Source organism: Chlamydotis macqueenii, chromosome 4 (assembly GCF_036417535.1).
Source record: "Chlamydotis macqueenii isolate bChlMac1 chromosome 4, bChlMac1.mat, whole genome shotgun sequence".
Classification (NCBI taxonomy): Eukaryota; Metazoa; Chordata; class Aves; order Otidiformes; family Otididae; genus Chlamydotis; species Chlamydotis macqueenii.
The window spans coordinates 13,770,115-13,785,622 of record NC_141559.1 but is presented as its reverse complement, the minus strand read 5'-3'; the positions used below and the strand labels follow the sequence as shown (position 1 = coordinate 13,785,622).

Here is a 15,508-nt window from a genome sequence, read left to right as displayed (position 1 = left end):
GGTGGCAATAATCAGGCAGGGAACATATGGAAAAAGAGAAAACATGCTAAGTTCCTGATTCTGCAAAAAATGTAAGCATATGGTAACCTTCCATGCCTGAGTCCAAAGCAATTATTCTTGTGCTTAAAGCTAAGTCTCTGTTTAAGTCCGTGCTGTATCATATTTTGTTTAGTTTCTAGGTGCCTGCTGTTGGAGATAGGCAGGTAGTGAGATTTTCAAAAATGCCTTAGTAAGTGAGACAACTAAGCATGGCAAGAATCAGATCCACAGAGCAGAGTACAGCTCCTCTGACAGTAGCCATCCAGATGCTGGATTTCCAGTCTAGCAGCTTAAGCCTCATCTCTGCTTAGTGCTGAGCAGTGGGAAGGCAGAGGGGACAATTCATACCACTTAGTTTAAGGTGGGATGAATCACACAGCGAAACTGTCTCAAACTGTTGAAGGTTTGAGAAACTGAATGATCCAGATTAGCTGTCTGACTCCTGGACAATAAAGATAAATGGGAACAACTTAAATTTACATTTTCTAACTTAACACGGTATCTGTGTAATTGCAGCTCAACCTTGCTGTGTCCCTCTGTCATTGTGGAAGCTTTGCAACCTGACACAGCATCCTCATTTCTGAATTAGCTTTAATTTTGTTACAATATGTAAAAACTTCAAACCTCAGTTCTTGAAATAGTTACGCAAACAATTTTTATCCATGCTTTGCGGAGGACTAGACCTTGTTCCATGGGCAAATGGCGCAAGAACCTGTTTTTTCCTAGAGGAAAAAGAGCTTTTTTTAATCATATATTATTCACCAACATTTATGGGGAGCTCCGTAGAAATCACTGCTGTATGATTGGGAGAATCAAGCTTATAACAGGCCCAAAGAAATCCAGGGTAGAAACTAGTCTTGGGTACAGTGCTTCTGAACAAATGATCCTCTTGGCTGCCCAGTGCCCACTGGAAGTGTCGTCGCTCTTCATGGACAGGCGCTCAATGCTAAGGCTGCTGTGCAAAAGGTGGGCACCACAACTCCCTCTCGTTGCTCCCCTGTAAGGTCAATGGAAAGGCAGACATTTGACTTGAAGAGCTTAGCTCATTCTGGAGGTGTTGCGTTCATTGCGTAACTGCAAGAGAGAAGTGTTTAAATTCTCCAGAACTGGGTTCCATTTTTGATCTCTCTGAATCAGAAAGCAGGAAAGATTATGGGTCAAATAATACTCTTCAAATACCCATTATTGCTTGTTTGCTTCTTTTCTCAAAATTTTATTTTGTAGGAAGTACAGCATTAGCAAAGTAAAAGGTCTTTTGATGTTAAAAACTTGTCTTATAAACAGCTTTAGCTTCTATTTTTGCACTCCACACATAAATGCGCCCACGGGCAGTTCCCTTGAATTCCTATTCCTGAAAGCTCTAATATCAGCTCTGTAAAATGTATATTTAGGGAGAAGATAATCATTCCCTTTCAGCTACTATCTCTGTTTACATTTGTAATCTGACTCAGCAATCTGCCAGTGTTGAGCAGACTGTATCACTGAGTAACTTTTTCAATGTGCACTCTCCCAAACCCTTTAAAAAGTATAAAAAAGAATATTTAGAGATTGTAGATGACACAGTTTAATACTGAATATTTCCAATGCATACTTTGCATCTCTCTTGCAATAGATTGTATTAAGAAGTTTTAAGTACATGAAAATAAACAAATTACAAGTTTATTCATCATATGTTGCCATTTTCAGTACTGAAAGAAAATGAAAAACCTTAAAGTAATGCGAACAGGTAAATCAAATCTTTTTGTTAGGTAAAAGCTCAATTTTTTTTTTTTTTTTTTCCCCATTAGCCAAATGCAGATTGCATGGATGATATACCTCCAGACTTGGAAGCATCCATAGGAGGACCGCCGACCAACCAGATAACGGGAGCCAGCGATATAACAGTGAACGAGAGCTCTGTAGCCCTGGATCCCCCGGTGCGGACTGTGGGAGTACTACAAGTCATCCAAGATGTAGACTCCTTTCCCCAGGCTGGGGAGGGTAACTTCACAACAAGCAGTAAGTTCCTCTTTCTGGCAGAATTTGCAGTGAAATAAATGTTTAGAAACCCAAATCACAAACTGATCTCTAGTGTGGGAAAAATGGCCTTTGAAGGCTTTTTCACTGGAGCAATGGCCTTACTTTAAGCCCAGCGGAAATCTATAGGGTAAGTAAATGTAAATATCATGTCATTCTGCTGTACTGCAAACACTTCCAGCCTGCGTGTAAATCAGTGTGTTGAATAGCAAACTCTAGTTGGAGTCTCCTGCATGGATAGGACAAGCTATTTCAGTCATCACCAAACAATATAAACTTATGATCAGATGTTACAGTAAGTGATTCCATTCACCACGATAACCCACCACGTATCACCGATCTTTGTGAAGCAGATTGGTGCATGTCCTCTGGCCTGCCTTTCCTCCCTGGGCTACGTGTTACTATGCGGAAGTTATTCTTACCTGTGTATCATAAATAGTGAACGCAGCAATTGCTTTTACTGCGTTCAGTTGAGAAAAAGGTTCTTCCTTTCCTTTATCTTCTTACATCAACTAAAGTTTGTCTGGTTATTTGTTCATATTTGAACTTCTCATTTGAGAAGGATTGATGGTCAGAGTTCCTGTGGTTGAAAACCTAAGTATAGTGAAGTAACGCTGCCAATTTGGTAAAAAAAACCCGAATTTTTTATGTTTTCAGTGCATTTTAGTTTTTACACTCATTTGAACCAGTAACTTCAAAATGTTTGCATGTCTCTCTGTTCTAAAAATGATGTTCTTTGTTGAAAATCTACTTCTGACAGTTTAAGAAGAAAGTTGTCAGTTGTTTTGAGTGAGAATTGTACTAGTCTAAAATTCTCATTTTTAGGTAAAATAGCAGATCAGTAGAAAATACATATCTGTTTGATACTAGTTGGTGTATTAGTATTCACAAGACTATTGTAGAAAATCATCAGATATACTTGAAGGGAAGTGAAGGAATGCGATAAAATACAGGTTTGTGTATGGAGCCAGCATAGGTCCTGGAGAAAATTATACATTTTCAACCATTTCTACTCTGGGCCTGGGCGTGAAAAAGAAGGCGAGTAATATTATGACGTGTAAAAGGTAGGAGAGAGATGAGGGGACTAGGCTGAATTGATTTTATATTAGTTTCCTTACTCTGTGGAGAGACTTGATAATCACATTTTCCCCGTATTGCAACCAGTGCCATGGCAGTGAAAATAACTTCTGGAAATGCTGGACCTGCAACATTAGCCACAAGTGACCCAGTAGTGGATTTTTAAGCTCTCCCTTTGAGATACTGGTTTCAGGTTTGCTCCTTTTGTGGTGTAAGTCCTGGATCCAGCAAGGGATGAGCAGCAAGTTTATAGGTCCAGCTGTCATCCATGGCCAGCCTGCCAACTGGTGGCATACAACTTTCTCAAGCCTCCTTGACTGCTGAAAAGAGCTGTATAAAAGATGTTATTTTGTTCCTTCCAGTAATTGTTTTTAAATGCATTTGAGACTGATTTAAACCGTGAAGGAAAGATTTTTACTTCATGGCACCACAGTGGAACTAAAGTCTGGGCTAGATGCTGGTCTCAGCTGTACCCTCTTAACACTCCTGGAGTCAGTAGCTCCTCTGGCAGATAATTAGCCTTGTCCCACTGTTCTTTACAAGGTCTACTATTGAAGTTGGGAACAAAGGTGGTGGTGTGCCCTTTACACCAACAGCTGCATGGCACATGCTGAGAAGAGCCGGCAGCCTGGTTCAAAGCCCCTGTGTTTCATCCCAGGATCTTGGCACACCGAGAAGCAGTTTTTCTGGTTTGTCATCAGCAGTAACAATAGTTTTGAGGCAGCCAGGGAGCACAAGAGCTCAGTAACTCTCCAGCGACTCTCTTCCCCTCCAGTTTTATTTCCAAAGTCTATGGAAGGATCAGTGTCAGTCCAAACACATTTGTTCTTCATTTTCCAAGTTGCCAGCTAAGTAACCAGGTGAAAAACTTGCTCTGAGCCAGCAGAATGCTGCACCGCCTGGAGAGATGCTTTAGTTTGCCTTTATGCCCTCTGTTTTTCCCCTTATCTTTAATAACATTGGGCAGTAGGCAGTAACACTGGCCAATCCTGAGGGCTGACAGCAGAGCCCACATACAAGGTACTTACACGAAGACCAGTGGTCTCTCCAGGCACACGGGTGATGAGGGAGCAAACCATGGAGCTTCAGGAGAAGGAGCTTCAGGCCAGCTTCATTGCCTGAAGAAGCTGGCCATGTGGTCTGGGGAAGGACTGTGAAAAAAAATTTTCCCTGGTTATTTGAGAGAGAGGGAGAGAAGAGACCAGGGAGGGGAAGCTGGTAGATGGCAGGAGCTCTGTGAAGGTTGTGAGCCTGATGCCACCATAGATGTGACTGGGAACCCACTACTAAAAACAGACCTTTGCAGTTGGTTTATGAGGAAAGAGGAGTCCTGAGAAATGCTCAGAGGACCTTGGGAGCTTCCAAACCCTGGTGTGCGCCTGCATACGCTGCGCCTGTCACACACGGTCACTCAGGGGACGGTGAGAGGAATTTGTCCCTCCAGCTGCCTTGTGTGGATTTGGGGCGATCAGGCACTCTGAAAGGTAGAACTTAGCATCCTAGACAGCCTGAACTCTTAAGCCAGTGAAAGGGGAACATCCAGGACCACTGTATGGTTACCAAATGGTAACTAAATTAGAGGGCAAATGTAGGCTAAATAACTGGGTCATAGCTGTCATCTAGATGGGGCTTCATAGACATTGTGTCTGTTTATTGTATTCAGGCATTGTAGGTCTCATTTCCAGAATCTTCATAGTTACACAACTGCAGAGCTTGCTGAGTGTGCCCTTTCTGTGAACTAGCCTGCCTGGGAATTTGTAAGCGATGACACTGATTGCTCCTAGGAATCTTTGCTGAAGTTGCTAGGTTCTAGCCTCTTTATATAGCATTAGTGATGGGAGCATACTCCAAGGCTGAACCTGTGCTAGAAGTTTTTCTTCCTCTTATTATTGAACCTGAGCAGACTGCTTCCAATGCAGTCTTGATGTGGCACCCAGTACCCAGCACCACGAGTCCCCACATCCCGCCTTATTCCAGGTGAAGTTCAGTGGTCCAGGAGGTGAAGAGCTTGCTGACTTCTTACCACCCACTTTTGCAATTCTTTTTGCTTAATTGTTGTGGCATCCTTTTTAATTAATCATTCTGGTATTATTGTCTTGGTTTGGGTTTCGTTTCCCTTTCTGTGTTTCCCGTGAGGATTCAGAGCCAGAAGAGCTCCCACAGTCTGTCTGGAGGGCGATATTTCCAGAGTGCTGTTCACATCGGATGAAATTCTGTCTCCATTGAAATCTGGTGGCAAAGTTCCCACCTACTGCAGTGGGGCCAGATTTTAACTTCTGGAATTCAGCCAGTGCTTTTCTTTTTCTTTCTGTGTGTGTGTTCAGCAGACATTTCCTCTTCTCTCCCTCCCTTTTTCTCCCCATGCTCCTGAATAGATAATATCCTCCATGGGACCCTGGGCGATGTAGTGTACTATGAACATCTGGATGGGACTTAGTTTGAGGGCCTGTCCCTAGGGTTCCTTGCTAAACCAAGCATCTCCTGTGTAGTTGCATTGAGCACTTAGAAATGGACCAGCAGTTTCTCTTAGCTGGCTTGTACCAAGATCCAAGCCTTCATCAAGTCCCTTGGGCTTATCTACAGCCCAAAGACTGTCCAGTATTTAGTCTTAGTGACTGTTTACTCTCTGTGGTGGGATTTTATGCAGGATCCTGGGATAATATCTCTTAATGTGGTATTTCTGTAATCAGTTGCTGAAAATGGATGGATGGAAAAATTGGAAAACTGGAGTTCAGGGGAAAAAACCCAAGGGGCTGGGAAGAGGGTGAAAAAATTGTGTGAAATACGTAAGAATTCATCTCAGCTGAGTTTCCTGCTTTGACCCTATTACTTTTCAGCTCTCCAGAGAGTATGAAAGAAGATAAGCTAAGGATCTTTTTCCACAATAATGCATCATAGCAATTTGTGTTGCCTGATTTTTTTTAGTAGTGAGTTATGCAAAATGCGAACATCTTTGGAAATTTTAGCGCAGGTAGAATTTCCTGCTCTACAGATGATATGAGTGTGAACTAGACTCGGCTAAGATCTGAACTTGAAGAAGCTCTGAGCTACACCAGCATTGGAGGAGTGAAGGTGGGTTTGGGGTTTGAGGAGGACATTGCAATATTCTTTGGGTCAGGCTCAGCTGTGATTGAATGATATGGTTAAAAAAGGTAGTTCACTGTGAAAGTAGCATCTAAATATTTTAAAGGTTGTATGGTGACACTTGTAGGGGAAAAAGTAGGGGTTGGGGTTTTTTGTCTTTTATAGCATCCATGGTCATTCATCTCACTCATCCTATGTGGTACTTGCTAATTTCTGCAGGAGGTATTGTGCACTACTTGAATCTTGACTCTCTGTTGGTAAATACCTCAAGTTTTTCAATTTTGACAGGCTTTTTTATTCTCTTCAGTGGGATGTCTTGTCACACTCCATAAGGCCTCAGAAATCGCACCAACACTGCGTCTGTAGTTGGAGGAAGATCCATAAATAATTCTACTGCAAACATGGGCAGGAGTTTTAGTAAGAAAAAGTGCAAACTCTCCCCCAAGGTGTCATATCATCTGCAAAGTCCACTGAGTTCAGTGGGCTGTACAGTAGTGTGGGCAGTCTAGAGAACATCGGTAGTTTCTTTCCTGCCTCTCGTTTTGTTCTTTCCATAAAACCCTGCCAATGTATAGCTCATCGTGACTGTTAGGACACTTTCAAGTCTCTTTGATAGCTCTTCATTAAATCTATTAATATAACTTCTCAAGTAATTATTTTGATCTGTATATGTCTAAAATGTCTTTGTGAAGAACAATCAGCCTTTGGAAGTGGATGAAAGTGCATGGTAAGAATCTGATCCACTGTTGTCTTGCAGCCCTTGACTGTTCCTCCTTGCTATTAATAGGGGTTTTTTTAGGCAGAACATTAAGGGGGAGGAAAAGGTAGAAAAACTCCCTAGACAGTAGTTAACACGGAAAGTTATTAACACTTGCGTTAGCACCTAACGCTATCCTGGAGACAGAATACTGATGGGACCTAGTTAAAGACTGAGCAGATTGGGTCCCATGTGCCTGGAGTATGACGTAAGTCCTGGGGGCTCTGTTAAAACTCTCTGCGGATGTTGCACTAAATAGTTATCATGGACTGAAAATTCCAGTGAGCTGAGGTCCTAGATTCGTTTTGAGACTCTCACTGGTGCCAACATAACATTGGTGGTTTGAAAGGCCAGCAGTGGTTTGGAAGAGTCACTAAATGAAACCTAACTGGCACTAAAAATGTGCTCTGGATTATTACATACACCTACAAGATTCCTGCCAGGCTCTGTGAATGGACAGTGAAGTTTCCCTGTTACAAAACTGCTCTTGCTTTCCATATGTTAAGCTGTGAAATACAGACAAAGTGTTTCTGTACAGCGAATTGCAAAAAGGGATGTACAAAAATGCTGTGAAACAAGGAGCAAATTTAAAGTGTAATGTTTTGTTTGGTTGGTTTCACATGTGCTATGTACACTGACATGGTGTACGGAGCAAGGACGAAACCATTGGTTTCCCAGTCTCCCTTCTTCCCTGCAGACGTACTGAGCTGTGTCTATGGCCCGGTCAGGGTGGCGTGGTAGGTACGTGCAGTAGTCTGGCCCAACCTAGGATTCCAAAAAGGCTGCAGGTCTTAAGAAACTTGCTTAATAATTTACTCTAGCGAGAGACTTAGAAGAAAATGCTCTCCTTCAGTAGTGGAAGCTCCATTTATAAGTCCGTCTCTACATAGAAATGCTGCGGCAGTTACCAGCTTGCCTCTCTCTGTCCCAGATTACCTGTTCCTGCCTCCATGTAGGCCTTCTGTTGTGCAGCTACCTTGTGAGCCCAGTCCAGAAGTTAACCAGTTTCTTCCTGTTCTTTTTTTTTCAAACTCCTTTGGATCAGTTCCCTGATGCAGAAGTAGTTGTGCCAATACAACAGGAGGAAAGAAATGTGGAGCACAAGAGAAGAGAGGGACACACAAGCCAGCTTTCACAACACTGTTGTCAAAAGCAAGCACGCTGTCTCAAGCATAACTAGACCCTACACAGCTGTCTGTTTTGCCCAGAAATCAGGATAAACAAATAGGCAAAGTAAGCATGCAGTTTCAAATCTTATCTGAATGCTCATATCTGAGTATACAGGCATTTTTAATGGTCAGTGAATATGAGAGACATAAGGGATTTATTATCTATGATGATGAAACTCAGTAAGAAAAAGTGCCATGGTAAAAAATGTGATGGCACACAGGCGTATCCTTAGATATATCATCCCCAGTTGCTCTGAGTGTGTGTGGCATGCGTGCAGGGAAAAAGAGAATCTGAGGACTAGGATCAGTGATAACATAGCTTATATCTTTCTTTATACTTCGCTGTCTTAAGCAGACAGCTAGATAAAACATTGAACAAGAAAGCTTTTAAAGCAAAATGGACAATGTAGAGTAAAATACAAATCTGAGCTGCAGAGAGACCGGATGATTTAATACTAGCTGATCTCTTTGATTTATACTAGAGAATGCAAGCCTCGCCTCACAGGAGAAGTTTGGCATCTTGCATGCAATCTGCTTGATTATGTAGGACTCATTCTCACATCTCCAATGTCTGTGGAGTTTTTATTCTCATCAGTTTTTACACAAAAGCCTCCACTGAAATAATCAGAAAGTGCTGTTTAAGATACAATGTGCTACTGTGATTCTGAATCTTTTTCTGACCAATTCAGGAACAAAGGCAGTATGGGTGATGCAAGGAACCAACTTCCATCAGCACCTGAAAGTAAGAATTAAGAACAAAGACAGAGCAACAGTTCTCTAGCTGGGCAGGCAGATGAAAGGCAGAATTCCAGGGTCAGTTCTGCTGGTTGCTGCCATTATTTCAGATAGATAAGCAATGCAGAAGTAATGCTTGCCTGTACTCTGCAGACCCTAGAGACCCCTACCACAGTCAGGCTCTACTGTACCAGTCATTATACGCACTAAGAGAAACAGATGGACCCATTTCTGAAAAATTCACAGGTAAGGGCAGATTATAGCAAGCAAACAAATCCAATAAAAAAAGAAAGAAAGACAGTGAAAAGGCAGCTGTGCCTATGAGTGGGTAAAAACACAAGGCTGAGATACAGGAGGCAGTCACAGACAGTAGTGCCATTTCTGCAGCAGTCACCTTTGATTCTGCTTGCATGTATTTTGTTCTGGTTGCATTGCTTCATAATGGAGTGTACATTTGCCTTAGTGCTCCTGTCGTGTCCTAACCACTTGGAAGGTAACTCAAATGAAAGAAGTAAGCCAGGCAAAAGCTCTACTGATGTGCTGTTTCCAGTCATTGCTTTTCTCCTTATTCATCTGGGCTTTGAGTCTGTGAACATGCAAGAGAGTCATTGCACGTGGAAACCGTCTGATTTCTCACAAGTATTTAAAAGATCACATGCATGCTTACACCTGCACTTCTTTGTGTTGTAACCAGCAGTTTTGATTTCTCAGAAAATGAGAGTTGCATTTAGAAGCAGATTAAGTGAAAGAGGTGTGTGCGCGCATACCTGTGTGATGGTTTTTGTATGATAGATAAATAGTCTTGCAGGAGATGTCTGGCCTGTGAGAAGCATCCAAAACTGCTCTGCTTTAAGTTTTCTCCAGATTCTTGTAGGGGCAACAGCACAGATTTCCACAGTGTCTAGTACTTTCGATTTCAGCTTGGACAAAAAAAAAAGGTATTTGCTTATTAAATTCCAGTCAAGTCCTAGTGTGTTTTTGGCACAGCTCTTTCTTTTGTTACTTGCCTCCAGCTCCAGCAGAAATTGGGGTGCTTCAGGGATCCTTTAGGGTTACCACAGTAACCAGGTCACATCACCTAGAAGTGAGAGTTCTCACTAACTCTTTAGTAATTGGACTTTAATCTTTATTGTTCTGGGTGTGGACAGTTTTAAGTGAAGATAGTGCCTGAAACTGATGCTTTGAAACTGATAGGCCAGATGGAGAAACTGTTTTATGAGTGTTTATAGAAAACATGAATGATCAGAAGAAAAGTAGGTGAGGGGTCAAGCCCAGCATCTGAGAGGAAATGTCCAACACCTGGCATGAGTGTTAGGAGAGGATTTTCTCCTGCCTCAGAGCCTGTGGGGAACAAGAGGGATGGGTAAGCCCTCACATTTAGGGATGCTGAAAATAGGACCTACATGGCTATATTCTAGCCCAATTAGATGCCATCTTTGCCACTCCAGCAGCAAGGCTGGTATCCTAAGGAATATACTCAGGCTGTACTCAGCACAGTGCACAGGACCATCAAAGCTGCATTAGTGAATATCTGGGCTTCCAGAGCAGCCAGGGGATATATGATGGAGTATCCACCCAACTTGACTTTTTATTGTGACTGTCCTTTGCAGGTGCCAATACCTTTGACACTTCTTATCCTTTTTGCTCATGTTAACATATCTGAGGCACTCAGAGTGTAGGCAAGAACATATGCTCAGTTGTGGCAATAATTAAACGCTATGTTAATACACATATTAATGTGCAAAACAACTCACCTGGAGATCTCTGTGGTGAATTTCTGCTCTATTTGCCACTGTCTAGGTAGCATAGTGCTGTAAGACAATGAAAAAACATACTTCTACAGGAAAAAATGCATAGAAAATGTATAGAACAAGGATACCACTCGTGAAGTCAGAATATGAAAAGCACTTAGCTAAAATAGCTTTATTAAACCGTAGCATCTCAGTGGGGAGAAAAGAGTAAATCACACAGAGGAGGCTTAAAGTTTGCCAGTTCCTTATGCAGGTGGTTAAATAACACAGTGTTTTCAGCTGCTAATGTTTCTTTGGGAGACAGCCACGAAATGTGGTATGTCAGGTACTTATGGCAGACCTTGCTTCAGATTTTGCCCCCATGTGCATGGGATATTGAGTTTAACTGAGATGTTGCTAAACTTCATTACTACTTTATAATTAGTTTTGGAAAAATTAGTGGCATGAGCAAATTGTCTGTCTGTGCATGAAAATGTATCGGTCTGTAAGACCAAAGTAGTCTGAGTAGGGGATTTTAGAAAAATTACCCTCTGTCAGCCTGCTCCTGGAGATGTAACGTGTTCTCCAAGGTGCTGAGTAACCTGCAGCCTGAAGACACACTTCAAAGGAAACAGTTTTGAAGAAAAGCTATGATAGATTATCTTTTCAGTTGTTCACCCTCAAAAGTGCCTTGTTAAACTACTGTAATGCTGCATATTCCACAGGGTGGAAACAACTACATTTGTTTGCAATAATTCATTCCTTCTGTCTCTCTTTTTAAATTAGTCCTTCAGTTTTTGCCTGATGATGACTGAAAAATGCAAGTCCACTTCCCTTGTAAAAAATGAAAATTTACTGTAAATTTGTATTCAGCTTCTAAAAGGCCTCTTTCCAGACTAGATAAATAATGTAACAATATGTTAATCTTAAATTTTTCCAGAAGCTCCTGAGGTCTAAGTATTCTTCGGGAACTGCCTGGTAACTTTCTGGAAACTACCACTTTTCAATGAGAGGAGTTGAAAGTGAAGAACTTGAGTGGAAAAGGAAAGGCAGAAGGGGTTAAAACCAAACAATGTCACAGACTTTTGACTCTGACTTTACAGTAGTGTTCACAAGGGAAATAATAATGAACCAGTGCAAAGGCATATACATTTTTTGGAAGTTATGTGCTTGATTTCCAGGTTTTCAGAGAGCTTTTGTTATGTTTACTTTTCCAGGTACATATTGATGCATAGGATAATGTCTCTTCTGCCTCTCTGGAGAATGTGAATGCTCAGAACTCAAAAGAAGATGAGACTGGGAGTATATATTGACTGAAAAAAAAACTGAAATAGAGACAAAATGTTTTAATGCAGAGAGACAGTGTTTTCAAATTACTCTGTTCCAATTTGAGTTTCACTTGTAGAGTCTTATGGAGGTCTTTCTGGTAGTGGTGGTGTCCAAGTGACCTCGTAAAATTCCAGCTGCAATTAGTTGAAACTTAAATTGACCTTTACCCTCCACTGGTCCAAGAAGAAACACTGAAAATGGATGTCTTAGTCTTGGCCTTTGTCATGTTCTCATGAGCATTTCAGCAAGAGTCTCTGATAAAAGCAGTGGCTTGGAGGGAATTTTCTGATGACAGAAGTTGTTCACTTGAAACTAGATTGTGACTGCAAGTTTATTTGAAAGGAAATGGTAAATGGCCTTAGATTTATATAGCCTAAGACCAGTTTCTGTTGATGTCCCTACTGGGTTTCTTCCCAGCCAGACCCAGGTCTTCAAGGGCACGTGGCCAGTGAGAAATTATCCTGGGTGCTAGGACTGAGGTGCCCTTTAGGCACCTTTAGTGGCCTTTAGGTGACACTGAGTTCCTCCTTTAGTGTTAGCCTTGTTGCTTATTGTCCTGGTTGCCCCCCTCTGGGTTTTAATTGTCACATCTGGGATTTTGTAAGCAAGTAAATGGAGCTTAACTTTTTTGTGATGTTTCTTGTGTGCACCAGGAGCAAGGAAAACAAAAGGAACTGGTTAAATAAGGAAGGAGAATGCCAGCGCTCTTGCTTCAGGCTGATGAGACAAAACCATTGGTTTCATATCTCAGGTCAAGGAGTCGGGTCAAGTGAAACTGTGCTGTGTTCTTTTTCATAAAGGCTCATTTTGGGCAGAAAGGGAGACAGGCAGGAAGGAGACAGAGGATCAGAGGGAGAGTCACATTAATTTAAAATCTTTGACTCAAAATGCTTGTTAGTTTGGTTTCAGTTTTTGTAAAGGCTGATTTATTTTTTTTTCTTCTTTACATAAGCCATTTTTACAAATGTCTTTTGAGACGAGTTGTAGCCTGGCAGATTAAAGATTTATTTATTAATAGGAAAACACCAACAATGTTGAGCTATTGCAGCATTGTCAAAAAATGTTCTGATTAAAAGGAGATTGGCATCAACTGATTTAAAATTTCTCAGATGAATGTAACAAGATAAAATATTGACCTTTTTCTTTATGAATGCTTTTCTGGATTGTTGTTCTGTACTCTTGTGTTTCTCTGTGAATATGCATTACTATACACAGCCTAGCTTGTCAGAGTTTTGTCAGATGCACTAGCCCTGCTGCAAGAAACAATAAAATTTTGGACATTTCAGTTCCAAATAGACAGTGGTTCTGTAACCTCCTAGTCATGTTTTAATCCTCATTGCCTGTGGTTGTGATGAGATTTAAATGTGCTTATTTTTCTTTCCTATAGTTAGGTTTTTTATAGTCAGTTTCCTATAGTTATAGTTGGTTACATCAAAAATACTGCTAAAGCCTTTAAGCAAACTGTGAAAGCAACCTAAAGGAGATACAAAGGACGTTTAAGAGGTTTTACTTTTCCAAAAAGAACAGGTTTAATACAGTCTCTGTTTGGGTTAAGTGGTTTGGGGGTTTTTTTTCTGATTTCTAAACTGATGAAAAGAGCCACGTTTCTCATAAAAACGACTATGCATAGACAGATTAAATCATACTTTTTGCTTAAGTTTGCAGGAAGTCTTGGGAAATATATTCCTGATGGAAACTATGGGCTGTTTCTGGCTGCATAGATTTACTTTACTCTTCCTGCAAGTGCTCAGTCACAGTTATACAGGATTTCTAGATTGTACCAGCACTGACAATGTCATATCCCCCTGCCAATCCATTAATGTCAACAGCAGTTTGAGTCATTTTGCACCCCATGAAAATGCCAACCCACAGCCTGGCACAAAGCACGTTCTGCTTACAACTGCCCTGTGGCAACACGAGGACCTTCCTGGTACATAGACCATCCAAATAGTGGGAAGCTCTAATATTAGGAAGTTTTGAGCACAAAAGTTCACATTTTGATAGGAAGATTTCTGTTTGCGCCGTGGTCAGATTTGGTTCTCAGTCGGAGGACTGGACACAACCGTAGATGGAAAATCTTACAGAGAGCGAACCTGTTGAGTAGACTCTAGGGAAGATCAGAGCTGGAATGATTTCTGTTCAAAAACTGCCTAATTACACTGGAATGTAAAACATGTTGCAAGGTTTGATAGGTTTAAGAGAAAGGAGTATTGGCTGCAGAACTCATCTGTCATCATAGGATGTAAAAAAAAAAAAAAAAAAAAAAACCCCAAAAAAAGATGATCTCTGTGGGTTGGTGTTGTATGAAGGGTTCAAGGGTTCTTTTGTGCCTCCTGAGCGGCACAGGGGGAAGAGGGGATGGGGGTCGCAGTCAGTTCATCATACGTTGTTTCACGCCGCTGCTTCATGGTCGGGGGAAGAACTCCTCACATTCCTCCATCGTGGGGTCCCTCCCACGGGCCACAGTCCTTCGTGGAACTGCTCCAGCGTGGGTCATCTCTTCCACGGGTGCAGTCCCTCTAGAACAGCTGTCCCAGCGGGCCCTCCACGGGCCACAGCTGCTTTCAGGCATCCACCTCCCCCGGTATGGGGTCCTTCACGGGCTGCAGGTGGATCTCTGCCTCTCCGTGGACCTCCATGGGCTGCAGGGAGACAACCTGCTCCACCATGGTCTTCACCACAGGCTGCAGGGGAATCTTGGCCAGGAGCCACATTACTCCTCCCCCTCCTTCTTCACTGACCTTGGCGTCTGCAGCCGTTCCTCACAACAGGCTGGTAGATGTCTCTCAGGATCTTTTTTACATCTTATTCACTTCTCATCTCCTTTCCACTTCTTGCAGCCGGGCCGGGCCGAGTCGGGCCCAGTCGGCCGCCTGGCAAGAGGCCAGAGAGTGAGGCCTGCAAGGCCCATGAGGCCTGTGCCTCCCCCTCTGCGCCTCTGCCCCCAGTCAGCTTCTTCACGTCTTCTCTTCTCTCTTTTTTTTTTTTTTTCTGTTTTCCCCTTCTTAAATACGTTATCGCAGAGGCGTTATCACGGGACATTCTACTACCAATCGGCTTGGCCTTGGCCAGCAGTGGGTCCGCCCTAGGCCCGGCCGAGTCCACTGAACAAAGGGGAGCGACTTCTAGCAGTTTCCTACAGAAGCTACCACCTTAGGCCCCCCCCCACTAAACAAAACCACGACATCAAGTATTACAGCTTTTAACTGACATCTGGCTGCAGTTTGCACTGGCGAAGAGAACTAAGTGGCTGGGGAGCTTGTACAGTGAATGATGCTAATTGGTAGCAAACCTGAAAGGGATTCTATTGTGTGCCCACTACAATAGTGGAGAGTAGACTCAGCTACCGAGGACATCCCTTCCAGTGCAAGTCTCCTAAGGCTTCCTCTTTAAGTTAATAGCAAAACTCCATGTGTTGAAGAAATTGTTCTACGGAAGCTATTGTGAAGCGTGGTTTCTGCTCTATCCGCCCTTTCTTGCTATTGTTTTAGAAGCACATTATCACTTAGACTCCAGGGAAGATGAAAAATCGGAGAACAGTGAAGCATTTCAGGTTACTTATTTAAAAGGAG

General features: G+C 42.2%; 1 protein-coding gene across 1 annotated transcript in view; it reads left to right on the top strand.

The window, feature by feature from the left end:
• The window catches only part of RNF150 (ring finger protein 150), a 115,865-nt gene that overhangs the window by 87,334 nt on the left and 13,023 nt on the right, over positions 1-15,508 (top strand). The window contains exon 6 of the mRNA XM_086746735.1: positions 1,827-2,037. Coding sequence (XP_086602861.1) covers positions 1,827-2,037 — 211 coding nt within the window. The remainder of the gene's footprint in view (positions 1-1,826; positions 2,038-15,508) is intronic.